Source organism: Carassius auratus, chromosome 50, assembly GCF_003368295.1.
Source record: "Carassius auratus strain Wakin chromosome 50, ASM336829v1, whole genome shotgun sequence".
NCBI classification, from domain to species: Eukaryota; Metazoa; Chordata; class Actinopteri; order Cypriniformes; family Cyprinidae; genus Carassius; species Carassius auratus.
This window is the reverse complement of record NC_039292.1, coordinates 13513180-13540948: the sequence shown is the minus strand read 5'-3', so window position 1 is coordinate 13540948 and position 27769 is coordinate 13513180. Positions and strand designations below refer to the sequence as shown.

Here is a 27769-nt window from a genome sequence, read left to right as displayed (position 1 = left end):
TTTCATATTTAGTGTACCTACCCTGTTTTTTTGTTTTTTTTTCAAGTTTTAGTTGACCAAAAATAACTTTTTGCAAGACTGTCAATGAGGATCAGGAATGTAGGGTGCAAATACTATCTCCAAAGTTATGTTGACTGTATACCAGAATATATATTACTTTTTAAGGCAACAATTACATTTGTTTATAGTAGCCTGTTTTTCACTTTACATTTTCTCACAATATGTATGAGGTGATTTTAGATAGGCATTGACCAAATCATATTATTAGTTGCCATGTGAACTGGGTGACGTGAGAAATGAAAAAAATGCTCTTGCTCATACTTAGATGTATGTGAAAGTTTGTTTTCCACTTTGCATGGGAGATTCATGGCCTTTTCAAGAGAGTTGAAAAGATCAAAAGAAGTCTTCTTAAGTGGACAAAATGTTTTATTTTATTTATTTTTTTAATTTTCTTTAAATTTTAGAACTATTAATAATTTCTCTATTGCAGGACTTAGATTTTACAAAAAAAAACTGTTGGATGATTTGATTATTTTAAATATAAAGTCAATCAGCCGTTAACTTCGGAGTATAATAATCAGGAAATGGATGTGAGCAATTTCAGGTCAAAAAGAATTTGACTTTGACAAGACAGCTGCACTTAATAGTCCCAAACATTGTTCAGGATCCAGTTTCCAAGTCCCAGCTCAAGGTTTATATATATATATATATATATATATATATATATATATGGATATAGTATAAGTATGTATATGAAAAAGTCTTTCTGTTACAGTGAAACTGAATCTGTGAAAATCTCCCATTGGTGGAGATTCCATAATGAAGAGTAAAGAAGGGAAGGTCCAGATCTTGGCCCAGGTACTGAATAAGGAGATGGACGAGGGTTTGAGGAAATGTAATAGAGGCATACATTTGGAAGAGTGAATTGAGACACTGTTGCTATATTTGCTGTGCTATGCAAGCACAATGAACACATTTTCTGAATGAGATGATTGTGAGTGTGATCAGCTCGCCTTGTGGTGTTATTTTCAACATAATGGATTGATGCTCCAGACTGAGTTGTGAGGTGTTCCCCAGGGCTCACTCCCAAGTTCTCTTATGTTGTGTTAGGAACTCCTCAGTGATATGAAACCAAACACTGAACAGAATGCAAGTTATAAGATGAATGTTAAAGAAAGCAATTGACAAGACACACCAGAACATAATGACACAATTAAAACGACACAGAAACTAGGTCACACAGAGAACTTGAGGAATGAAAACGCAACATAATGAGTCCAGGGAAGTTACACTAATATAGCAATACATTTATGTAATTGAATTTAAATGGCATTCAATAATTAGATGCAACCTAGTAGCTCTGAAACTCTATTCTTTGTTGTTTATGTACATTCATTGATATACCAATTGTAGCTATTTCCATCCTGGCAATTACAATACACAATTATTAATTAAAATAAACAGTATAATAAAATATGCAAATAATATATTTACATAAATTAGGAGCTGGTTAAACCTCTTACACCACTTTACAAACGGTAGATTGGTGAATTTCACCAGTAACATAATGCTTTCCTATTTTATAATGTAAAAAATGTAAATATCAGCTTCATCATAAATGCCTGGAAGATTGATGTTTGTAAAGTAAACACATGAGCTCTTTGTTGTAATCCGATCAGATGGCTTTTTATTCCAGCCATTATTTCTTGTCTAAGGCTTCCATAAATATTTAGCCAGTTCTCAGGATTAAGTTTCAGTGCTCATTTACTCTACTGCTATATTCAGAGTTCAGCTGCAACAATGGCAATCAACATAAAATAAGAAAAAAATATTTTGTTTTTGTTTTATATCCTGTTTGGTGTATTTGGAGAAAGTGTCTTTGCAAGCAACAATACAGTGGACTACTTTAAAAAGCTGGACCGCAACAGAGCTCCAAAATAACTACTACTTCTTCTTAACTGTGGGGGGCGTTTGCTTATAGATTGTGTAGATGAGGGTGTGCATCAGGTATCATGGGGGAGGGGGGGCAGTTGATGATATCTAAGGTGACCTGGATCCCCCGCTTCGCTGACGGTTCCCTCTATACCGTCACCACTCGCCATGCATTCTGAGTAACGGACTCAGGGTTTTATTTTTGGACTGCTATGGAGCCTGTGCCTTCCATTTGAAGGAAAGGGAATAGTTGAACTCAACATGAGTCTCCCGTTCTGACAGTCCAAGCTGGGACAAGCAGGCAGCCATCGGACACCCCTGAACAGCAGACAAGCAGGTATAAAACCACCAAAAAATGGCTTGAAATTTGATATTTTTGTCTTCCGGTTATTATTAGCTCAATTGGTAGAGCATTGCGCTATCAAGTGCAAGGTTGGGGGTTCGATTCCCCGGGAACACATGATAGGTACAAATTGATAGCCTGAATGCACTGTAGGTCACTTTGGATAAAAGCGTCTGCTAAATGCATAAATTTAATTATTATATGAATGCAGTGTGGAAGTGCATGCCATGTCTGTCTTTTGTTAAAAGGCTTCAGCAGATTTATGCAACAGGGATTGTAATATAACTATTAAACTGAAATGAATAATATCAATATTTGTTTCAATGTCACCATATTTGAGGTCTTTTTTGTTTTAATATGCAGTTGCTTATGTTCAAGGACATGTATTATAAATCATGCATGTTTATATTTACAGGGGACCTTGTCTGAAGTGTGTTCAACAGTCTTCTGTTACAAACATCTCTTGGTAAGTTATCTTTTTTTTAAGCACATGTATATAAGTGTACATTTCGCCCCAGAGCACATATTTTTACATGTACAATGATTCTTTTTTTTCACAAGATGGTTGCTAAGAAGCAATTAAGCTGTGCATGATTTTACTGATTTGCTATTCTTTCCGCTTTTAAACTTGCATCTTGGAAATTCTCCAAACTGCCCAGCCTACCGGGGCCTTAAAAGGATGACCTCCTCTCATATGGTTCTTTGTGTCACTCTGAGCTAGAGGCTTCTTCTACAGTTGACCCACATTTGTGTTATACAGACACAAAATAAGTCATTATCCTCAGTAGCTAATTCGACTGGATTTAATTTGTAGTCAGTTTTTGTATTTTGCAGGCTAATATCTAAATATCCCTAACATAAGAAAATGGCATTTTTGTAAATATTGTCTTATGTATTCTAAGCACATATATAGTTACATTTAGTGAGATGTATTCTTATATTTATGCTTTTTCAAAAAGGCTTATAAAACCTCTAATTCATAATCTTTACTTATTTTTTTATTGTATAAATGAGCCAGGAAATGTCCATGAGTGTTTCATGAATACCATTTATGAATAGTCCAGTCATAAAGATAATTATTATTGTAACATTTTAAGGTAGTTTAGTAAATATATCAATACAGTATGCATCAGTACAATCTGAAAAACTTAAAAGCAACTCTGTGATATATGATCTTAGGTTGTGCGTCAACAGAAACCACTGAATTTGATTGGTAGTAAATTTTCAGTGATTTATTATGTAATTTAATGTAGCTGCCCCACCTATGGCTAAAGCAATGACTGCCCCCAGATCTCTTGGCGTTGGTTTACGGTGAGGGTGGAAAGTGGCACCACACTCTGTGATATGGATCAGATGACTTGCTCATTTGCTTTGACCCTAAAATTAGGCCAAGGAGCTATGCTAGATGTGTTGTGGAATTTTACTGCATGGGAACATGTCATAGCCGAGACATCCTATCAAGTGAAAAACATTCTGATATTTCCATTTTACACTGAGAATAAGCAGCCGAAATCAAAATTAAGAATCATACAAAATATCAAATTTATTGAAAATAAAAGCTGTGATGGCCTACAAATGATATTCTTGTTTGAACCATTCTCAATACCATTGGGTAGCAAAACGCTTGAAACTAAAAAAACATGTTTAGATTAAAATTAAATATGATAAATTGAGAAATTCCAGTGTTTTCTTGAAATCCAAAAAGTTTAGTAAGTTATGCATTATGAATAAGAGCAGAGAAGTAAGAAAATCAATGTCGTATTTGTAATAAAATAAAACCTTAAATGCGTAAGAATCAGCTGCAGGAATTTGGAATATGTTTTTGGATTATTCTTATTCTTATAAGTCTATATAAATGTAACAATGTGTCCTAGTTTAAAAATAGCATAGATAATCAATATAAAAAACATTTGACAAAACATCATCACTATTTGACATTCACATTCAGGTCATACTCATACATTGTTAGAAGTGTGTATAGCCTAATTTCAGCCCGAATACTGCAAAAAATACTGAGGAAAAATAAAATAAAAGATTACTTTGTATCCTTTTGCAATTGGTCAGATCAAGTTTCTTTTTACATTGTATATGCAACAGGTGCATAGATTGTAGGGAAACGTTCCAAAGTCACGCCATTACAACAGTCAAAAATGGAAAAATCATAAAAAAGAATAAAAACATAAAAGCACATACAATGTAGTTTCTTCCTTATGTATTGAAAAGTTGACTGAAATATTGTACGACCTATACGTTAATGTATATGTGTTCTTGGTGAATCGGGAAAGATGATATTGCTGAATTAAATTCCTCACAAGCGGTCACTGGAAAATTCACCTGAAAAAGAGAAAACAAAAATATTTGTGAATAATGCTTTTTGGCTGATTTATTTTACAATGACTAATTTTGGAATGTTTTTTTACCTCTTTACCGTTATTAGCCAGAACTATCATTATTCATTATGGTTGTGTTTAAAGTACACAATATCTGTCATTTATTTGTTTCAGGGGCTGAAGATTTAATGGCTGTCAATATTGGCAATACTGCTCAGGCAGGCCTGCTTTCCCAGCAGTACCCCCCACCTTTGCTTCCCAAACCTGGGAAAGAGAACGTCCGGCTCCAGAAACTACTCAAGAAGACGGCAAAGAAAAAAGCTGCAGCCCAGGCCTCACAACCATCGGTCAGTTTCCGCTCAAGCCTCTCTCCAGTAAATGAAGCGAGCCCTGACCTGGAGCACAGTGATCACTCAACACCTCCCAAGACTCCAGAGACACCTTTCTACATTGGCGCAGTACACCCACGCTTCAGCGTCCGACCACTGTATCAGCATGTATCATCTCCTTATCCTCATCACAGAGGATTCACTTACGGCAAGACGGCAAGGTTTTCACCACAACCATATGCGGCTCCCCAACACCTGTCTCCAGCATTTACATACACAGCCTCAACAGTTCCAGAACGTGATACACATGCTATTACATCAGTCACTATCCTACAAACCTCACAAAGATTGAATGTCAGCTCAAATCTTACCACTCATGTAACCTCTAAATCAAGCCCTCAGCCGACCATTCTGAATGTCTCTAGAACAGCCAAACCATTTTTTGTAGTTCCTCAAATCGCCAATTACACAGCAAAATCAGTAGGTTTGAGAACGCCTCATGCATCACCAACAAGGTCAAGAACACCTACTGCAGATTTATTGAGAGCCCCTACACCAACATTCGAGGTTAGAAGGATAGTGACACCAACATCTGAAATAAGAAGAGACAGAACACCAACTAGAGAGATCACAAGGGTTACAACAACGACATCTGAAGTCAAGAGGATTGCAACTCCAATTTCAGAAATTAAGAAAAGCCCAACTCCAACTTCTGAGGTCAAGAAAGAGACAATTCCATCTTCTGAAATAAAAAGGGTCGGTACTCCAACTTCAGAGACTAAGAAAAATGCAATGCTGCCTGAGACAAAACGGGGTGCAACTCCAACACTCGAGACAAAGGGGGTTACAATATCAACAAAAGTAAAAACACCAACATATGACTTTACTTCAATAAAAACACATTCAGGACGTCCCAAGACACCCTCAGATCACGTTTCACGTGTTAGAGTATCTGTGATTGAGATTTCAAGACCAAATCCGCTTTTATTTGCTGTATCTCCTGTGCACATGGAGGGCAGAAGATCCAGAACGCCAACCTCAAGTTTGACTGGACCACAAGATGAAATGCAGAAAATCTCAAACCATGTGGATTATACTAGTCATTCAAAAATATTTGAAAATGGGGGGATAGATGTTAAATCAACTGAACCCTTTCAAGAAAAGCTGGATAAGGCCACAGAAAACCTGTCAAAACTTGAGTCAACAAAGCCAAAGACCCAAAAACCCAAGGAGAGCTCAATTCTAAATGCAAATGAAAAGCCAAACCCTGAAACTCCAACAACACCCAAGACTGAACCTGCACAGCATGGTTTATCTCCAGTTGGGTACCAGAAACCTTTATCTAGAGTCCCTCCATTTGCAGGTCAAAGACCCAAAACACCAACAGCACCTAAATCCAAACCAATATATTATGGATTGACCCCTGCTGAATATGTTTCCCATGGAGGAATAAAGAGTTACACATCCACTTTTAGCATTTCTACATCAGCTGCACTCCCAAGTGTAAAGGTAACTCATCTTCCAAAACAGGAACCAATAGTACCTCAATATGATGAAAATGTGACTGTAACAAAAGACAAGTCTGGGGTAAAGCCTAACGAGCAGGTTGAAATCCAGCCACCTCAGGCTGGTGTTGTTAAAGAGGAAACTGCTGTAGTGGCTCCACCTCCAGAGCTTCCAAAGGAAGCATCTGAGCCAGAAGCAAACACTGTAAGGGACATTCCCAAGCCAACTATTCCGGAATTAAAAGCAAAAATTCTTGATGTTAAAATTCCAACTATTGTGGTATCTGTAGCTGATACACCACCATCAGAAGCAAAAGTAGAGCCAATAAGTACTGTGACACCAAGAGTCAGAACTCCAACCTATGGATCTCCCAGACTTTGCCAAATGATGCCAATCCCTCCAACTGTGAAGGAAACTCCAAAACTTGAAAGTAAGCCTGTGCCATTATCTGATCAAGATGCGGGAAAGCCAGCACTTCCAAAGGTCTCAGAAGGTAAAGTCAATGCCAAAACAACCGAAGTACCAGAGAAGCCAACAGAGGCAAAAATGTCTTTGTTAGAGAGAATTAAGAAGCAGAAGCTGGAAGCCGCTTCTTCTGAAAAAACTCCTGATAACGGAGAGGTTACGGATGGGGTTAAACCACTGGAAGAAAACCAAAAGGACCTTAAAACAAAGGACACTGAACCTGAAAAGGTTGACAGCGTGAAAGCAAAATCTAGTCCCCAACAGGATATCAGGTCTGCAGTGGAGAAGAAGGAGGAGGGTGAGGAAGGCTCCTCCCTAACTGCAGAGCCTCTCTTGAAGGTGATGCAGAAACCAAAAGGAATGAAGTCAAAACTCAGTGGCTGGTCTCGCCTTAAGAAACACATGGTGGTTGAAGTAGAGGAGCCCAAGTTTCCAGAGGCGGAGTCTGCATCGAAGAAAGACATCCCTGCCAGCACTGATCAAAATGTAAGTGAAATGCAAAATAAGTCTGAAGCCGAAGCTAAGTCTAGTGGGAGCCAGGATAGTAAAGATTCCCCAAGGGCAGCAAAAATGTGGGATGCTGTCCTCTTCCAAATGTTCTCCACCAAAGAGAATATAATGCAACAAATCGAAGCCAATAAAACTGAAGAGCAAAAGAAGATGGAGGCAGAACAGAAAAAGACAGAAGAGATTCCTACATTTGCTCATCGTTTGCCAATTCTCCTGTACAGCCCGCGGTTTGATGCCAGGCGACTAAAAGAGGCAGCTTCGCGACCAGCAACAAAGATTGCAACAGTTTTTGAAATGGGACTCATAGGCCGCAAAAATAAAGATGAAGAGCAAAAAGACTTTAATAGAACAGCCAAAGGCTTCAGTATTTCATAAACCACTGACGACTAACTGAATAACATATAAATAATGGGCAAGGATATTGTTAGCTTTCATTGCGAAGGTAGAGTTCTGTTTATTATCCAGTCCAATTCTTTACATATATTTTTATAATTTTATAACAGGTCAATTGGCAAGTGAACTAAAAAAAAAAAAAAAATCTGTCAAATGTACAATATCTTATCTGTATTGCCCACTTGTCATCTGGCATTAGCCATTTAAGCTAATTAGAATATTGAATAAAGAATTGGTTTCACTTTATTGCTTAAGACTTTCAAAACTTATCTCAACCTTTTTCATAAGCATGTTAAATATGGTAATATTTTGATATTACTTACATATTTGAACACTTTCATAAAAAAAAGAAAAGAAAAAGAAAAAAGAAAAAGATAATTTCAATAATTTATAAAAAAAAAATAAGTATTATCACTCCAGCCTGCCACATGAGACAAAATCAAAACGAGTGTTTTTGGGGATGAAAATGTAAAATATAGGATTTAGGCATCTACAGTTTGAAGTTACCTCACTTTATAAATTTTTTTACATTATAACAATAATATACACCACACTTTTTTCTTAGCAATATTTTTCTATAGCCAGTATTCTACGGTGCTTAATGGGGTGTAAAAAGTATTAGTGAGGATATGGTATTATACAAGATAACATGGTGTTGAGGGACAAATTTCCATTGCATGTTTTTGAAGGTGTAGGGACAATTGAGTGTGAGTTTTAGACGGGTGTGCCAGTGGAATTGGTAAAATGGGGAAGAATTACGAGATATACAGTAAGTATGCCAAGTTTTGGAAATTTGTACTTAGCCTTATTAGTACCGAAAGCAAGACATGGCACTCTCTGCTCTGCTGCCCTACTTGGAGCTCAGTGTTGACAAAGAGTTTTCACTGATGAAGCCTTAAAAGGCCAAACCTTAAATATACAGTAAATGGTTGCTTTGTTGAGATCAAATAAATAACAGTGAATGCTGGTTGTCAACTCATGCATATTCTTATTTCAGGTAATGTTATGTTCGTGAAAGTGTTTTTTTATGCTACAACATTCAACATTTTTAAGCTAATCTTAGCTAGCTTGCTTTATAGCTAGCTTAGTACTAGCCTGGTAGCTAGTTTTATTAGATAACATTACCTAGTCTGTAAAAAGGCTTCATGACTGTGTTCAAGTTCCCATTGTGTTTTTTTTGGGGGGAGGGAGGGCATTTTTATTTACATAATCATGTTTTTAAGCTCTTTTACCATGCTTCTGTCCATGTAAACTGTTTTGTTAGCTTTAAATTAGGTATATGTTATGTAAAATAGAAGAAAGCATCTCACTTGATTTTCCATTCGGGAAGACACTTTAATGCTCAACATCAAATCTTCTCGTATTTTCCATGGCCTGTCACAACAAACTTGTATTGCTTTCCCAAGGAGGAGGCCTAAAAATATAAAAGATGAGTAGAAGAAATAGCATGCATTCATTGAGAGATTCATTTTCAATGTTTATTTATCATTTTTAGGTTCAGTAACTTTCTTATCTGAATATTTACCTTTCCTCCCAGTCCTGACCTCTCGGCTGAAGAACCTTCTCCAATAATTTCCCACATGTTCTTTTTCTGCAGAACATCTCCAGGTTTAACATCCTGGAAATGAAAATTGGAAAGCATCGTTGAGAATGACTTTATTCTGCTAGATCTGCTGTTGCACATGGAATAGTTGACCTGAAATTGAAGTCATTATTCACTGATTTGATCATTGAGTCGTTGAACTCAAGAACTAGATCGATCTGATTCTTTGAATCATTAAGATCGATATTGTGAACCGGATTTACAGACTCATTGTCAAAAGTTACAAAAAATCTTAATTATGCACAATTTGGGCATGGCTAGTTCTCATAAACTTTAATTAATTAGGCAAGCTACAGTATGGGTGATGTTAAGATTTTCCATGGACAAGAGCCGATGAGTTGTATTAAATACTTTTTATGGTATATTTGTCAACTTTCTTCAGAATTATGCCTTTTGTTTTCCAGAGAAAAAAGTAATCATCATGGTAGACTTAAAGTGATATTACACAATTCTAATCTAGCTTCACTCACTTAATTAATTCCAAGATAAGCCTTTTTTTTTCTTCAAAAGCTTTTATGTTTGATAGAAACAATGTCCATAAATTCTGGATGTAATGATCTTTAATGTTTGTTCTTGAGACCTTAACCGCCAACACTATAAACCACATAACTACAGCAAAGAACATTGCAGTTTAAAGGACAAGGAGATTGATGAACTTTTTTTTGTGAAAATGAGGGAAAATAAGTGAAATAGCTCAGAATGATGCAGTAGCTCGTTCTGCCAGAAGGGGCCACATTAATGTATATATTTTTTATTTTATGGTATATATTCGTTGTTCTACATAGAAACAGCTATCTCAGTCTTTCAACAAAAAAAAAAAGTATATATATATATATATATATATATGTATATATATAACTTGCTAACACATTGCTAATCAACTCAATGCATTCTTATTGATTCTTTTGGTGAATCAACACCTTGTTGAATCACTGCCGCCAAGAATTAAGGCAGTTCTGAAGGCAAAAGGGGGTCCAACCTGTTACTAGCAAGGCGTACCCGATAAAGAGGCCAGTGAATGTATATATATATATATATATATATATATATATATATATATATATATATATATATATATATATATATATATATATATATATATATATCTTTATATATACATATATATATATATATATATATATATATATATATATATATATATATATATATATATATATATATTAGTGCTGTCAATCGATTAAAAAAAATTAACTAATTAATCGCACAATTTTTTTAAATTAATCGCGATTAATCGCGATTAATCGCAATTAAAAGACTGAAACTTTTTGGATATGTAAATGTAAAATGTAAATAATTAATGTAAACTCAAGACAAAGAAACTATTTAAATTCAAAATATGATTGTTTATTGGAATTTTTGTTTAACTTGTAACACAGATTTTCTCATGTAAACAACATACCTGCAATAAACCATCAATATCCTCCAAATTAACTGTTGGCTTGAAAGCCATATTTATTACAGAAATAAAAGCACAGGCATGTAAGTACCATTTGAATTTCAAAACAATCAATGCCAATAAAAAACAAAAATGATTTCCATGTTGAATTCTAAGTGGACTGCAAAAAAATTCCAAAGTATAGTCATTGCCAGTGCTTTAAGTGGGCTGGTATGCACTCAGTACTGCCACTTCCAAATATAGCTCTTGAGCGTACCGCCACCTCTCCGTGCGCCCAGAACGTGCTTGTAGCGTACCGGTACGCTCATCTGGACATCTGTTTTAATATAGGTTTTAATCTTTTACCTGCACTGCCGATTTTCAGAGCGCCCTTCACAATGCAAGCTTCCTAATTCATCCCACCCAGAGCAGAAACTACATTACCCATTCACCCTTAAGTTATACAAGTGAATAGCGCATGTGTCGCTTTTCCCACTGTTAAGTGTCAACAACTCAACGTGGCAGGAGAAGGTGTGTGAAACTCGTTGTGAGTTATACTAAAGCAAAATCTTGAGTATTTATTGTCTGATAAACATTAAAAACTGTCTGCGGAGGTTGAGTCGTCCTGCAGCCCCCGCTGGCTGTTCATTGGCTGCAGCATCTTTTTTCTAAGTTCTAAAAAAATCCAGTAGACGGCAAGGCACAAATTTAGATATTCATTTATCTAATTAATCTATAGCCTATGCACAAAGACAATATGATCTTTTTGTCCCCTTTTTGTTTTAAAGCTTGATGAAGAGAGAGAGCGCAAGTTGCTGCAGCTGCGAGGAGGACAGTGATGCGCGCGCACAGGAGTGATTGACAGTTCGCGGCACTGTGTACAAAAAATACTCCGCTACACAATTATTTCCTTATATTCGTTTAAGCTTATTAACGTTAGCGTTACAGAAAGGTCTGATTTACGCACTGTTACAGTCATTGTTTTTTTTTTAAACAATGACATTTGAGTTCATGATTTTAATGTTGCTGTTTCTTGTGGCAGACTGAATGAAGAGTAATGTTTCTTGTGGCAGATTGAAGAGTAATCCGGCAGAGTTTTATACTGAAACTTTCCGTCTAAAAGTCCTTCCTTGGTCTTATCCATATTTCTTTGCACGTTGAACACACATAGGCCACAACTGGAAATAAAAAAAAAACTGCAACCGCGTTAATTGCGTTATTTTTTTTTAACGCGTTAAATATTTCAAATTAATCGAATGCGTTAACGCGCTAATTTTGACAGCACTAATATATATATATATATATATATATATATATATATATATATATATATATATATATACACATATATAGAATCTCTCCCCAGTCCATTGGTTACCACTGAAACAAACCCAGGTTCATTAATAAACTTACAGACGGTGTGGAGAGGAAGTGTCTGTTCCCGCCTTCTGGACTTCCTTTCACCCAATGGTTGATCAGGTTTGCTACACCCACTTTCACACAGTCCGTATCCTAAAAACATATGAAACCATTTATAAATGAGAACACATGCAGAACAGCACATATAGCGACATTTAATTACAAATCTTTCAGTTTTTGTTTCACGTGTTACGGGGACGGTGAAACAAAGTTCATGCAGTTATGACTGATTTGGAGAACATTTCCCAAGAATTCCTGCACAACAGCTTCCTGGTGGAGGTTGATCATGTGCGTCAGACTTTTTTTTTTTTTAAACAACATGAAGGTAAATGACTGATGACAGGTTGTGAGTCACATCTCTGATTTCAGACCTTCAGAGGTGTTCCTTTCGGGCTGTTTTGACTCCAGGCCTCTCCCACTTCAAACAGGCTTTTTTTGGAGGCCACCGGAGCAGAGACATTAGGCATGTCCACTAATGCTGACTTGGTCATCTTTGCTTCTTTAGAGGAGATCTGCAGCATATTAGGACAGTTAGGCTCAGAGAGTGATAACTTGTTTCTAAAGAAATCCTGCAAATGTAACAATAGACTGTCCCAGAAAGAGATTTCATCACTCTAACTATAGACCATCTGATCCATTTGTGTAAATGCTGCCAGAAACAGGCCTGATTTGCCTAAATTATGGTTTGACTAAGAGATTCTTCTTTAAACCAGGCATTAGATACTAAAATGAGAATTTACTGTAGGCTACACATCTGACTACGGATTAATATATATATCAATACATAGAAGAATAACATATAGCAAGATATAAGGCTGTGAACCGAACCTCGACTGCATGCGTGTATTGTTCCAGTTTGTCATCGATCTTGGGCAGGAGAACAGGTCTCTGGGTCTTCTTAAAACTGTTACTGTTTGCAAAAATAATAATAATTATTATTATTCCAATGCTATTATTGTTAACCAAACCTAGTCTGTTGGTAATACATTTAAATCTTAAGTTGAAATAAAATCAAATATACATACTAGATCAAAATGTAAATCAAAAATATAAAATATAGACACTAATTTTTCACTGTTTTGAGTCAATCCTGACAGTAGTTTTTAATGCGGCATTTGCAGGTCTGCACTGGGGCGAGCTGTTGGTAAACCATAGTGTCCTGAGCTAGTTTTGTGTATATGGTGATAAGTAATTTTTCAGTCTATCACAATATAATCAGGTTAAAGAGTACACGCCACGTCTGGTTAAAGTTAGCTGAACCATAAATCATTACTGACAAGGCGATGGACTAACAAAGTATTACATTGACCTATGGCACCTATGTCAATATTTACTTTTAAACAACAGTCATTTTGCCAACATACTTTTAAGTTTTTGTCAAGAATCTGCCAAATATAGCAAAGTCACTGAGGCCAAAAATGTCAATTTAGTCTTTGGTTAGTCAAATTAGTTTAGGCTTAATACTATTTTTATTTTGATGAATAAACTCACCTCTTCTTTAAAGATCGATTCAAGGATTCTGTTCTCTCAGTGATCTGGATAAAAATACAAATGCAAATAAAAACGTTAGAAAGTTTACAAGCAGAGTTTGAAAAAGACAGAGAGTTATCAGAATTAAAATTTTAGCATGAACCAAAAACGTATTATCTCTATACCCCTTTCACACTGCCGTAACATTGCCTGGTCGCCTTCTGTGTGAAAGCAACCACGTCGATCCGGGACGAGCGCTGTGTGAACAAAAGCCAGATCTAATGCCGTGTCGAAGTGATGACGCGCGTTATCGCGCGACTCTTTTACCGGCTGTTTTGAAGGAAGATCAACATTCGCGACGAAAACATATGTGCAAACTGTAATGAAGCAGAGATCAGTTAGTTCCTCACTTTCCGCTCTGACGCCGAGATCGTTTGTTTGCTTCAGTGAAAGTATAACGTGCCAATCGTTGTCGACTCGTACATTACATGTCACGCGCTGACGTCACGTGTCGTTACGGGATCTTCAAGGGTTGTGTGTGAAAGCAAGCACATATACCGGGTCATCAATGGCAGTGTGAATGTGCCAAATCTAGCGACCAGGGAACAATTACAGGAACACTTTACCTGTGTATTTGCCGGAATGGCAGTGTGAAAGGGGCTCTAGATTCTCCAGAAGAGGTCAACCAACCCGATCTCACGGCAATTCATTTTTCACAAGGTGGCTTATTTCTACGAATTCGTACGACCACACTCGTACAAATTCATTCGATTGTTGCCAAATCGTATGTATTTTATGAGTTGCACAATTCAATGAATTTGTACGAATAACCTACACCTAACCCTGCCCCTAAACCTAACCGTCACTGGGGTTTAGACAAATCGTATAAAATCGTACGAGTGAGGTCGTACAAATTCGCACGAGTGAGGTCGTACAAATTCGTACGAATTGGCCGTGAGATAGCGTTGGGTCAACCTATAATTTTGATAAATTTCCCGAATAAAAAAAAAAAAAATGAGGCCAAATGAATGAGTACAAGTGTGAAACATAAATTCCATGAGGAACTGTAATAATGAGAGAAATCCACACTAGTTTGATTCAGTCTCTTCTCACTTCCTCAGACTAACAGAGTACATGTTATAACAAGCTCCTGTTTCAGGCTCACAAAAGCAACCCTTTGTGGCTTTTTAACCTCTGCTTGCTGAGAACGTACTTTCAACTGTCAATCATTTCTGTTTATTGCGTAAATATACAGACAAGCATTGGAAAACTCAGGGTCCCCAAAACACAGACTGCAAATCCTCACTTGATATTGTACAAGACTACTACACTGGTCTATAGGTGAGGACATGCTTTTGTTTGGAAAAGGTGGATAGGAATTTGGTGACTGAGAGTTTAAATAAATTAATTCCAATATTTAACCAAAACTTATTTTGGTATTAGCCATTTCAGATTTATGAGAAGCTTTATGAGAAATTATAAGTCTGATGCCGTTAATACATGGTTAATGCATGAGTGCTTTCTTAACATATTGTTGTATTAAGCCATTATCAGAGCCAATTTCATCTTTTGGGTAGAGAGTATAGTATACCATAAAATTGGATAAACACAAGGAATGGACACTATAACAGAAATACCTAGCTTTATACTATATTTTACTCTTATTTATGTTGGTATGATTTGACTAGAGATGGATTAAAGAGTCTGCAGGACTTTTTGCCCATGCAAACCTCGGCACCATAGTGCTATGTAGTTGGCAGGGTGTTTTGGTTGGGTTCTTGGTGGTTGCCCATGCCACAAATCTCTCCGATACTCTAGGCTCCAGTTAGGGTTAGGGGTTTGTTTGTTTTTGTGCCTTAACAAGCACCAGTGGTTATGAAATCTAGCATTATGGTGTTTTCGTTTTTTGTCCAACTTCTGTATGCATGATCCCGTTTTCAGAAAGTTTGTTAATGAATGTGTCTATGCAAATGTTCAAGCATTGCAGAATGTCATGCAGAATTTATTGCAAGCCATTGAAAATGGCTTTCCATTTATTGAAGAAATTCGACTCATCAGTTGTCGAAGAAGTGGTGAAATGTCTTCAACAAATTGAAAAATAGAATAAATTCTACAGGAAATGCATAGCTGTTTTTACACACTGTAAACCAAATGCAGCAATTAAACAAATTACACTCGTCAAGCAGTTTTGTTAGTTAAACTAAATGAGTAAAAAAGAAAAGAAAGATGCCCTAAAAATAATTTAAACCCATTTTAAGGAATATTCCAAGTTCCAGAGTGAGGTTCTAATGACAAGCTGTCAATTATCAAATTAAATTTTACTTTTACGGAAATGTTGATCATAATTATTTTACTTAATTATTAATTTGTTCTGAACCTGGAATATTCCAGGCAATCCTTATACAGAGATCAACATAGAAATATGCATGCGTGTCACTTGACTCAAATATTACACTGCAAACGTTCGGGGTATGATCACAGCACAACAAACACAAGCAACTTACAAAATAAAACGGAGCTTGTATTCTGAGAAAATAAAAAGAACAGAATTTAATCACACTTTATATTAAGTGGCCTTAACTACTATGTAACCACATCAAAAAATATAGGTAGGGACAGGTTTGGTGGTATGGGGAGGTTTAAGGGTGGGTTAAGGTGGAAGGCATGGATCAACAGTGTAATTATAAATGTAATTACAGAGATTAATTACAGGTGCCATTAAAATCACTGCATATGAATCACTATACCACTGCCATTGTACTTTTCTGTAGAGAAAGGTTGAGAATATTAATACAGATATGTATAGTTACCTTGAATGCTGGACTTATGGCATTTAGAGGGTTAAATGGGTCGTCACCATCTGTAGAAGTGATGTTGAGATTCATCGTCCTCTTCTCCACCGCTTCCATCCTCTTCCTCTCAATGTCTTCCTTCATCTGTCTCTTGTCCTCCTGTAGTTATAATTCAATTGAAACCTTAAATAATGTTCTACAGTTGGAAGAAACCTAGACCGTTTAACATTGCGACTAAAACAGAGTGTTAGAAAGATAGAAATCAGCCAAGCCACCTCTTTCTTGGTTGGTTTCTTCTGTTGCTTGTCCTCTCTTCTCAGCTCCTCCTCTTGGCGAGCCTTGCGTTGTTCCTCTCTCTTCTTCTTGAGTTCCTCCAGCTCAGCCTCGGCAGGACGCTGCTCCATCTCCCGGCTCTCCTTCTCCTGATGGCTAGGTCTGATCTTCTCCAGCTTCAGCTCGGTCTCCAGACCAGCGTGCATGTCTTTCTTAGTCTCAAAGGCTTGATTTATATCTACAGTCCTGCTGGAGTAGAGTGGAGAACAGGAAAACATGGTTAGGAAAAATTAGGTTCAGACAGTCGTACATTACTGCTATTTTTGGTTAGCAGAGGTTATAATAATTCAGTTTTTTTCTGTAAAAGTAGATAGTTCTTGGCCAGAATAAGCTGTAAAACGGGCCAGAGCTTACAGGTTTAGTTAAAAATCTGGTTTTATGAGATTAGATATTAACTAACTCCCTTAACAGCCCTTTCAGAAACTTCCTGGCACAACCTTTTTGGCAGCAACAATATTAGGTCACGTCTACAACATTTATGACATAAGCCTTTAAATTTAACAGGACCAAATTCTACATCTACGTTTCCCCTAAAGTCAACTTAAAATGTTGTCAAGCTTTCTACAAACCATCTTTACTAATAAAAAAAAACATAAATAATAGCTGTCACCAATACAATTATTTTGTCAATCCATAATTTTCCCTTTCTTTGACTCTCACAATTAAACAGGCTGTACTCTAAAAATAGGGAATAATATCATATTATTATTATTACTATTTTTTATAATGTTTTGTACTTTTATTGAACAATGATGCATTTAATTGATCAAAAGGTTCATTAAAGACATTTCATAACAATATTACAAAAGATTTCGACTCTCTATAAGTTATGTTCCTTTGAACTTTCTATTCATCTATATATATATATATATATATATATATATATATATATATATATACAATAATAGGAATTATGGAAAAAGTGTGATTATTTGTCCTGAAATGTATTCTTTTGTATGCAAAACACTATTTAATGTAAATAAGATTTACCCAGAACCCTCCGGGTGTGAAACAAAGTTACCTGGGTGATCGATTGGTTTTGACCAGATGTGATGTCATTTCCTCTGCATCGCCGTCAGGTGTTCTGTCTTGCTGTAGGAAGACTTTAGACGTGTATGACACCTTCACCTCCTTCTTCTCCTCTTTTATCTGTGAGTGATGGCATTGATTTAGACATGGTAACGTTTATGATATGATGTTCTTTATTGCTAATATTGTAACGATTCTCCTGGCACCTTGTTCTCCATCGGTGGGTTGATTTCCTGTTGTCTGGGTTTGCCGTCTCTCATGTCATCACGCCATTCCTCTGGTCTCTGAGTGCTCACCCTCTCGCTGATCTGTGTTCGTCTCTCAGCGCTCCTCTTCTCCTCTGGTCTTCTCTCCTCTTCGGCTCTGTCCTGTGTTTGCGGATACTGTATGGAAGTGGCGAAGCTGCTTTTCTCACTTTGTCTAGATCTTGCCTTCACGTCTTTCTCCTCCTGTTGTGGCTCTTCTCCACTGCCGTTCTCGTCCATTCTGGACCGTGTTCTCCGTTCCAGCTTCTGGGTCCAGTCGCTGAAACCTTCATCCTCATCCACAGCAATAGGGCAGCTGGGTTTGAGTTCACTTTCATAGCTAAAAAATATAAAAACCATCAAACTAAATATTTTAACTAGATAACTCCACAAATAAAACCACAATAAAGTGTCTCCTTCATCATTGTTCAGCAAATTTTCACAGCTGTCATTTATAATGGCCATAAATTAGAATTTGTATCCTCATTTGTTTCTTCATTTTTGTACAATGAGGCCACAATTTCCTAAAATGATGAAATGAACTATAATAAGTATGAACAGTGTATGAACAGTATATTTTTTCGTGTGCAGGGCTTCGTAATATTTGCCAGTGTAAATTCACCAAAATTGTTCTAATTCACAGAAATGATAATATAAAAAAAACGTCCATTATTAGTATTATTACTACTACTATTAGTTGTAGTTGTTGTTTTTAAATGAATGTTTAAGATCAAACACAAATATCTTGGTTTCAGGGTTGCCAGGTCTGCAGAACAACAAAACCAAGCCAATTGCTAATCGAAACTAGCCCAGTAGCATTCACTTTACAACCAGGGAACATGAATAATGTTGTACTAATGCCTAATGCTTGAATTAATACTTAATTCACCGTATAAGAGAGATTAAAGTGATTATTACATTTTGAATATTGATATTTTTCTTACAAAAAAGTGTCTTATACAGTCCCGCCCCCACCCCCCGGAACCATGTAAGACATTTTTTTTATGGATGGGCAATTTTTTTTCACTTCTTTTGGACTGAATCAATGCAACACCCGCTGACTGCAATGATTGAGCTTGAACAAATTTTAATATAACTCCGACTGGATTTGTCTGAAACACGAAAATCATATACACCAAGGATGCCTCGGAGTTGAGTAAAACGCAGACTAATTTTCATTTTTGGGTAAACTAACCCTTTAACTACATATACATTAATAAATGAAACATAGAAAATACTAAATGCACTAATAAACGATGTTGCCTGTTTTTTATATAAGTCACTGTAGTGTGAGTTTAAATGGCAACACAAAACAGACAAGAACAGTTTTAGTGTATTAGGTATTATCTACGCTTGATGAGGAGGATCAACTAATCCTTCGCCACCCAGTAATGATTAAATGCTGACGATGTCAAAAGCTCAAATTGTGATTTGAAATGATTTCAATTCATTTCAAAGTCAGAGTATTTCTTATACCTTCTTAAAGAGGCTGTTTGATTTAGTTCACCCATAAATGTCAATTAATGTATTAACTATCAAACGTGTACTAACGTAGTGTTGGCCGCTGTTATTCATGCGTGAATCCACTTCAGTCATAGTTAAGGTTAGCTCTTCATTAGTTAACGCCTTTAATAATCACTAGTTTATGATGAATTAAGTATTGATTTAGGCATTAGTAGATGACTATTCATGTACCCTTACTGTATAGTGATATCGTAGTTTGGTTTCAATGAGATTAAAATCACTTCATCACTAATCCATATAAATGACTTAATTGGAAACGAACTATTGTTACAAGGGTAAATTCGTGTAAGGGATTGTTCAAAGAGTTCATAAAAGGTTTAAACACACACACACACCTGCACTCAAGCTCATACAGTGACAAAAGAGGCCGTTCTTGTCTTGAAATTAAAATCTATTTTATCTGCACAGGAGCTGACGGAAAGGAATGCACAGCACATTCCACAAGATTATTAAGCAGATTTTCAGCAAAGCATAAGCACTGGACATCAACAATCAGTCATTGCCATTCAGAAGCCCAGTTAAAAATCTGACTACACTGCATACAAGAGCCTAGTTTGAAAACTCCTAAACGGACATTACTAAAAACCTCTTTCCATGTTAAACCCATTCAGAAAGTCTTGAAAATGATTCATGTGTCTCTAATCCAAGAGTGAGCCATTGAATCATCTCTGAACAAGGAGAATTACAAAGTGGCCCTAGATGACCTTCTGCTTTAAACAGGATGACTCAGTGAGCTGTTTAACTTCACACATTACATGGGATGTGAGGTCTATAATGTTTCTCTGATTAAAAGCAAAGCTCTGTGGTGTGGGATATGACATAAACCTTATTCCAAAGGCATTTCTGCTGCAAATTCTTCAGAGGTTAGGTAATGATGAGAGAACAGCTGTGCCACTGTAAATATGCTCTTGTAGGTTTAGCTGGAAGTTGCTAAAGCCCAACTTTAAAGACGTGTAACAGGGTCGATCTAGTGATATAAATTTTTTTTGGCCAGATCTCTTAATGTGATCAAAAATGCATTACAAATGTGATTCATGTGTAAAGTTACAAGTGTATTTATATATTTGACCATGTTTTCCATTTCTGATTTAATTTTCTATTTAAAAATGTCTTATCTGTCAGGATGATAAAATTGCCCCGCGATCATTAATTAACATAAACAATTGATATTCTTGAAAATAAACCATATTAAGTAGTTTGGCACAATAGCACAATAGCAAAAAAAACAAACAAAAAAAACAAATACACCTAGCTAAAACCAGGTGAAGTGTGAAGAATAGAACAGCGTTCGCACTTACAGGCCGGTCCCAGGTGGGCTCACACTGTCCTGAGGGGAACCGGCAGATCCAGACAGGCTTTGTTGTTTGCAGAAGGCCTCCCGGGCCCTACGTCGCCTTTCCCTCTCGATCTCCTCAGCATCTTCAATGCTTCGCTGGGCCGTCACTCTGCAGCAAGAGAAGCAAAAGCAAGCCCCTTGTTACATCTGAACACAATCATTTTTCTTTCTTGACCTACGTGAGAGCCGTGGTCAAATGATGAATGACCCTGAGCCCAGAAGAGTGCTGTTGACTGTGATATATAGACCTCTTTAAGAAATCTCCAGCAATAGTTTGTTGAGTCCCTTGCTTGGCGATTCCGAGTCAGAGGAACATCTTCGACCCTGCAAACTCACACTCAAGACGCTGAAGCATCTATGTGTTTATCTAGCTTCAAAACACACATGCTTTTTATGTCTTCTACGCTGGGAAAAATTGGCCAAACAAACTGATTTCAAATGCCACTTTAAGCTTTATTTCCTAATGCCAGGTCTTTACTCGCATTCCAAACCTGTGTGACTTTCTTTCTTCTGTGGACCACAAAAGAAGATACTCTAAAAAAGCTCAGTGGTTTTTATGTCCATCCAATGGGCTCCAATGTCGTTTGGACCCCAACATAGCTTCTCTTGTACTCTCTAGTAGCTAGAACTTCCCACAGGTTTGGAAGGACATGGGGGTGAGTGAATCGTTTTTGCTTCCTTTAGATTCTGGGTCAATTAAAGGTGAACACAAGTCACCAATGACCCTCAGAATAATTTTAGGCCAGAGGTCACGGGTTGCTACGATGACTCTACAGCTAGTCATATTGACATATTGACAGATCAGCACTCATTCATCAACATAAAAACAAAAATGGCTGCAGTTACTGGGGTACAAACCAGTTTTTACTCATAACCCGACTACAGAATAAAGACCAAACCACATCTGAAACCATACAGAAGGGCTTCTGACAAGATCTGATGTGCCACACACAGTTCCCGTGCCTCTGATTATTATCGGCTGTTAATCACCCAGACAGGATTACTTCAGTTTTTGGCAGAAGCCACCTGAATGATGTCAGTCCTGCCGGTGATGTCATTCAATGTCTGATTTATTTGCCACTATCAGTCTGTTTATGTAGCCTGCTTTTCTTTTCCCTCCACGTCTGGAAACACCATCTTCCAAGAGTTATAAGAGTGAAAACAGATTTTCAGTCACGGTGAGCGTATTGTCAACACAGACTGGCAAAATGTTTCTCAGACCCATTACCGAACTAAATGGAAACAATAAAGTGTGAGAGGGGAAAAGAAAACAAGAGCCTGGCTTATATTCAGCATGTTTCACCTCCCCTGACAATGTGTTGACTAAACTTGCACAGCCTGGTGCCCTGAGGCTGAAAGGATTTGGAGGGCTTGATGGATTGGGAAATGTTTTTCGTCATTGTTGCCTGCCCTAATTCACCCAAGCCAAGTCTGGTCTTGCAGAGAACCGGCTGAGCTAGATGGGTCAGTCTTAAATTAGTCACATGGAAGTTGACCTCTGAATTGAGTTTCCCTTTCCAGCTCTGAACCTTAATAATTAAAGTGGAATTGCTCAGTAAATGACCGTTGTCTGATATATGATGAAGCCAGAGAGTTCGGTTTTTATTTTATTTTATTTTTTTGTTTAGCCGACAGTGACAAAGAAACTGCAAGTCTTTCATTTAATCCAAGACGACCCAGATAGCACACATACGTCTGCAAGATGTCTGTTAAAGATCGCTTAATCTGCAAAGTATCTGCTGTGTGCAAACATCTGATAGACGTCTTTATGATGTCAGTTTTACACACATTCTAAATCATAAACATCTTACAGACATCTTCTAAACATCTATTTGACATCTGATAGGATGCGTCCTATAGCTGTGTTGCAGATGAGCAAACACTGTAAAAAATACGTCTTGTAGATGTAAATGCAGACATCAAATAGACGTCTCTGAGATGTATGTGTGCTATCAGGGATAGCTGTGTTGCAGATGAGCAAACACTCTAAAAGATATGTAAAATAGTCGCCTCTGTGATGTGCGTTTCAGACTAAAATGTTAAGAGTAAAAACCCAGATAGCACACGAACGTCTGCAAGATGTCTGTTAAAGATCTCTTGATCTGGAAAGCATCTGCTGTCTACAAACGTCTGATAAACGTCTTTCAGATGTCAGTTTTACATACATTCTAAATCATAAACATCTTAAAGACATCTTACAGACATCTATTTGACATCTATTAAAGGAAATGTCCTATAGACGTATTGCAGATGAGCAAACACTGTGAAAAATACGTCTTGTAGATGTAAATGCAGACGTCAAATAGACATCTCTGAGATGTACGTGTGCTGTCAGGGAAGTTCTTGCTGTACCACCTTGTTCTTAACTTACTCTTTTCCTGATAGTCTTTGTATGACTGAAAAAAATGGTTGTTCTTAATTGAAACCATCTAAATGTTCACTTTTGTTCTCGTTTACAGGGAAGCAAGTCCTTGTTTTGAGTTTGTTTACAGGGAAGCAAATCCTGCTCTTTTAGATCTAAATGATGGATGCTGTTATTTGCTTCTCTTTAATTTTGCATCTGCATTGAAGTGCAGCTGTGAGGTTTATTGACTCCGATGATGTCATCTTAACGACACATTTCAAGAGCAAAGGAGAGTTATTTTCCCAGGCATGTTAGTGTCTTCCTGCTGTCAGTGTGTGGTCACATCACTGCAAACCTCACTAATGTTTCCCACTGTTCCCTGAACGGCTGACGACATTTCAAAGCACTGATCTAAGCTGTGGAAAGTGCGGCATTATGAATCATGAGAACTGAAATATCTGTAATTATACAATTTAATGGGAGAGCTCTTAAAATGATTTATTTCTTAGCAAACTACAAAAAAATGAGAACAGATTTATAAGTGACTGCATACAATAATTGAAAATCTACAGAAAGTTGAAAATCTACAGAAAGTTAATATATTTAGATTATGGGGGAGAGTGGGGTAAGATGTGCCACCTCTTCAGTGTAGCGGAAAAAAGTACCGATTTTGTAAGATTACAATATTAGTCCATTATAGAGTCATTGGGAGCATGTCTTTTTTTACAAATGTTTTTTTGGATGTCAAAGCAAAGTTATCCAGTTTTAAAAATGTTTCACTCATGTTGATGTTAAAATGTAAAATTATTTAAATTATTGAATATTAGCCATAAACTACATTTCCAAAAATAGCATGATCATAAGCTTTGCCTCCATATGCAGTAAATAATACCTTTAAACAGTATTTTTTTTTTCTATTGCAAATACAATTGCAAAATGTTTCACAACAATATTTTGAATATTATAATTTGTTAGAGTATAAAAAAGTGCTTCATACATGCAAAAAAGACTTGAATGTGATTAAACATTGGTAAATTGTTTTCATTTTTTTCGGCCCAGGAATAGACACTTTCTTATTATTTCAGCTAATCGACATCCTGATATATACATTACTCAACCTAATTTTACCTTGTTTCTCATTGTCTATATAGAATATCTCCAGTGGCGCATCTTACCCCAACCCCCCTCTATTCTTCTCTAAAGACTCTTGTAATGCTTAACTAAACACAACACAGTGCCCTCAGTGTTTATTCTACCCTGCTGCCAAAAACCTTCGAATCCTTCAGAAAAGCACACTGCCAGAGGGATGGTAAAGTTTATTCCCCCTTTCAGTCAACGGCTAAACCCCCTGCATTCCAGCAGCTCTTATCAGAGTATGGTAAATAGAATAGCAGCTCGCGTAAAGTCCATGGATCGGGGGTCATAGCTTAGACCACAATGAGAAAGAGATGTTTTGATCAAGTTAAAAACAATGGTTCGAAAATACTTAGAAATAAAAGTGCAATTGCGAGATTTTATTTTATAGCTTTTCTGATTTTTCTAGTTTAGATCTCTCAACTTTTCTTTTCAGAATTGTGAGATGTAAACTTAGAATTTTGAATTTTATCTTGCAATGATCTGATTTTTTCCCTCAGAATTCAGAGTTTACATTTCACAATTCTGTGTTTTGTTTTGTTTTGTTTTGTTTTGTTTTGTTTTGTTTTGTTTTGTTTTGCTTTTTTGTTTTGTTTTGTTTTGTTTTGTTTTGTTTGTTTGTTTCAATTTAGATTTTTTTTTGTTTGTTTCCACCATGGAATAAAGGTAATAGCTCATTTTCTTTCTTTTTTTGTTTCTTCCAAATGCAAATGTATTACTCACAAATCTGTCTTTATACCATTATATCATGCAGTTCTGACTATCTGAAATGTAAACTAACAACTGTAAGGAAAACAAGTGTCAATTATAAGCGAAAAAGTCACAGTTACCTTTTTTTATATCATGTGTTGGAATCAAGTTTCCATAAGCAATTCAATTTCACAAACAGTTACACAGAAGCTACTAGTAGTACATCAAATACAAACAGATATTTTGAATTAGAAAGACTGGTATAGTATTGTCTTTTAAAATTTGCTCCAATAATTTCGTTTTACTTACAACTTTGAAAAAAAAAACCTTTAATGTGTTAAATAGTTGGTAGAATGATTTTGCGGTAAGTGGCAGATTAGCATACAGTGTATACTATACAATTTATAGGAGCACTGTAATGGTTTTCAAAATACTGTGACAAGTGGATACAAAATATTGCATACACAGCTTTGAAACTGACGTATCCGGTACGTGTCTCAACTCACCGCACAACAGTTCTGATGAATGTAAGCCGTTAATAGATAAAGCAGCTTGCGGAGTGTGTGAAAAGGCTGGTTTTGGCAGCTCTTAAAAAAAAAAAAAAGTCTTGGGAAAACAAATCCTGTCTGCCATTAATGCTACTCATTTGTGTTTGACAAAGCACACCTGATCCAGCTCAAATCCTGTCCGTACAGAACTCTTTTGCCTTATGCATAGTTGTTCATTTGCCGGTTTATACTACTTAAAATCAAATCTCTGTCATCATATACTCATTAAACCACTCCGTTTGTGTTCCAAGGGAAAAACACAGTCATAGGTGTTGTTAAAGACATGAGGGATAAACAAATGACTGTAGTTTCATTTTTAGTTGAACTGGATTATTTTAGCTGAGCTCTTTTTGTGGGAAAACGCAGTTGGGTAGTTTTCGGTGTTTGAATTAGTAGATAGCTAAAGGGCAGATTCATTATTCACAGTAAACACACCTACAGTTTTCCACCTAAATTAGAGTTGGTTTGCAGCACCTTCACAGATGAGCACTCATATTACTGTCACAATCAATGTCAACAGGTTCTTGTTTAATTCCAACCCTTCCCTACTCCCTTCCTCCCTTCTTCTGTCCCATCATCCATCCACAAACCCACAGCACCTCTGGAAGAAACAGTTAACTCTCATCTGGAAGCCTGACAGCATTCCAGCTTATACAAATCTCATTAAACAGCATACATTTCTCTATAAAGACAACAGGCGGCATGAATTGCTAAGATTAAGTAAAATGTGCTATGAGTTAATTTCTGTGTGTGTGTGTGTGTGTGTGTGTGTGTGTATGCATACATACATACATAAAAAATAAATGTATGCATTTAGCATATGCTTTTATCCAAAGCGACTTACAGTGCATTCAGGCTATCATTTTTTACCTATCATTTATTCCTGGGGAATTGAACCCACAACCTTGTGCTTGATAACGCAATGCTCTACCAATTGAGGTACAGGAACACTGTATATATATTTAAGATCTCAAATTGATCAAATTTACAACGTTTTGTTAGGTATTTGTTAAACAGTAACAATAACCAATGTGGACATTTTAAAATTATCTTGTTAAAAAATGTCTATCAAGAATGTAAATGTTAACATGCGTGTACACAGGTATGCTGTTACATAAAATAAAATAAAATACAAATCCTGTCTTCCCATAACAAAGAAAGAAAGGTTCTTAAAACTATTATAAAACACCCAATATGGCATTGAAATACAAGCTGTAACATCATATAGTGCATTACATATTAAATGAATCCCCTTCATTTCAAACAAGAACCAATCCATGTTGTATCATTAGCTATAAAACTGAGATTAGAAATGACATATGGCCATCATCACACCTGAGATCCCATCTGTAAGCCTTAAATTATCTGATGCAAAGTCCTCACCTCAGGAGGTTCTGCAAGCCTTGCTTACTGGAGCTTCGTCTCACGAGTGCACTTGACATCGTTCTTTCTTCTCCCAGGTTTATTTGGAATTCTTGGAAGTTTTGTATTCCGTGGAATTTGATTCCCAAAGACTCCCTCACAGACGCTGACGCTCTTTCCTCGGACGCTCAGCTTTTGAGGAGAGATCCACGCGGCACTCGGTCTGGTTTCAGAGACTGGCTTTAGTCACACTCTGTCCCCTCCTTCTCTCCTCCCTTCTCTTTCCTGCATGTGGTTCTCATTGAGAGAGCTCAGACCATAACCGAACTTCTCTTCCCCCTCCTTTTCCCTCTTTTCCAGGGTCATGTGGCCGTCCCAGGGGAAAATGTAAGTTGATACCCCCCACCCCATGCTATGAATTCAGCCCCCCACAAGACCCCCGTCCCAAACCCAGAACTCAGTCTTTCTTTGACCGTGTTTACATTGGTAACAAAGCTCTCAGACATGCTGACAAACACATTTTTGTGTTTTCCCTCATATACTTACAGTATTTATTATTCTTGATTATGACAATTACACTACTGTAGTTTGAGGTCAGGAAGATTATTATTATAATTATTTTAATTTTTTTATATAAATGAATGTGTTTATTGTGTGAGGAAGACTTTTATGGCGTTACAAATAAATGGTGTTTCAAATGATTGCCATTCGTTAGAAATTTGTTTTCATCAAATCA

The 27769-nt window shown here is 36.6% G+C and overlaps 2 protein-coding genes across 3 annotated transcripts; one reads left to right on the top strand and one right to left on the bottom strand.

The window, feature by feature from the left end:
* The first annotated feature begins 2060 nt into the window (after nt 1–2060).
* Nucleotides 2061–8054, top strand: prr33 (proline rich 33). The gene is made up of 3 exons (XM_026239320.1): nt 2061–2269; nt 2691–2741; nt 4780–8054. The coding sequence occupies exon 3, from the start codon at nt 4794–4796 to the stop codon at nt 7788–7790; it is 2997 nt and encodes a 998-aa protein (XP_026095105.1). The 5' UTR covers nt 2061–2269; nt 2691–2741; nt 4780–4793; the 3' UTR covers nt 7791–8054.
* lsp1a (lymphocyte specific protein 1 a) lies at nt 3794–27303 on the bottom strand. Of its 2 annotated transcripts, none has more exons than XM_026239321.1 (13): nt 27055–27303; nt 20918–21064; nt 18057–18435; nt 17843–17970; nt 16764–17010; nt 16507–16647; nt 13718–13761; nt 13055–13136; nt 12598–12738; nt 12221–12319; nt 9334–9426; nt 9119–9222; nt 3794–4609 (listed from the first exon to the last, which is right to left on the bottom strand). In XM_026239321.1, exons 1-12 carry the CDS (start codon nt 27111–27113, stop codon nt 9157–9159), a joined length of 1626 nt encoding a protein of 541 aa, XP_026095106.1. In that variant the 5' UTR covers nt 27114–27303; the 3' UTR covers nt 3794–4609; nt 9119–9156. The 2 variants fall into 2 exon arrangements, with proteins under 2 accessions (XP_026095106.1, XP_026095107.1); XM_026239322.1 differs by having other exon boundaries at nt 16764–17007.
* Between the last annotated feature and the right edge of the window lie 466 nt (nt 27304–27769).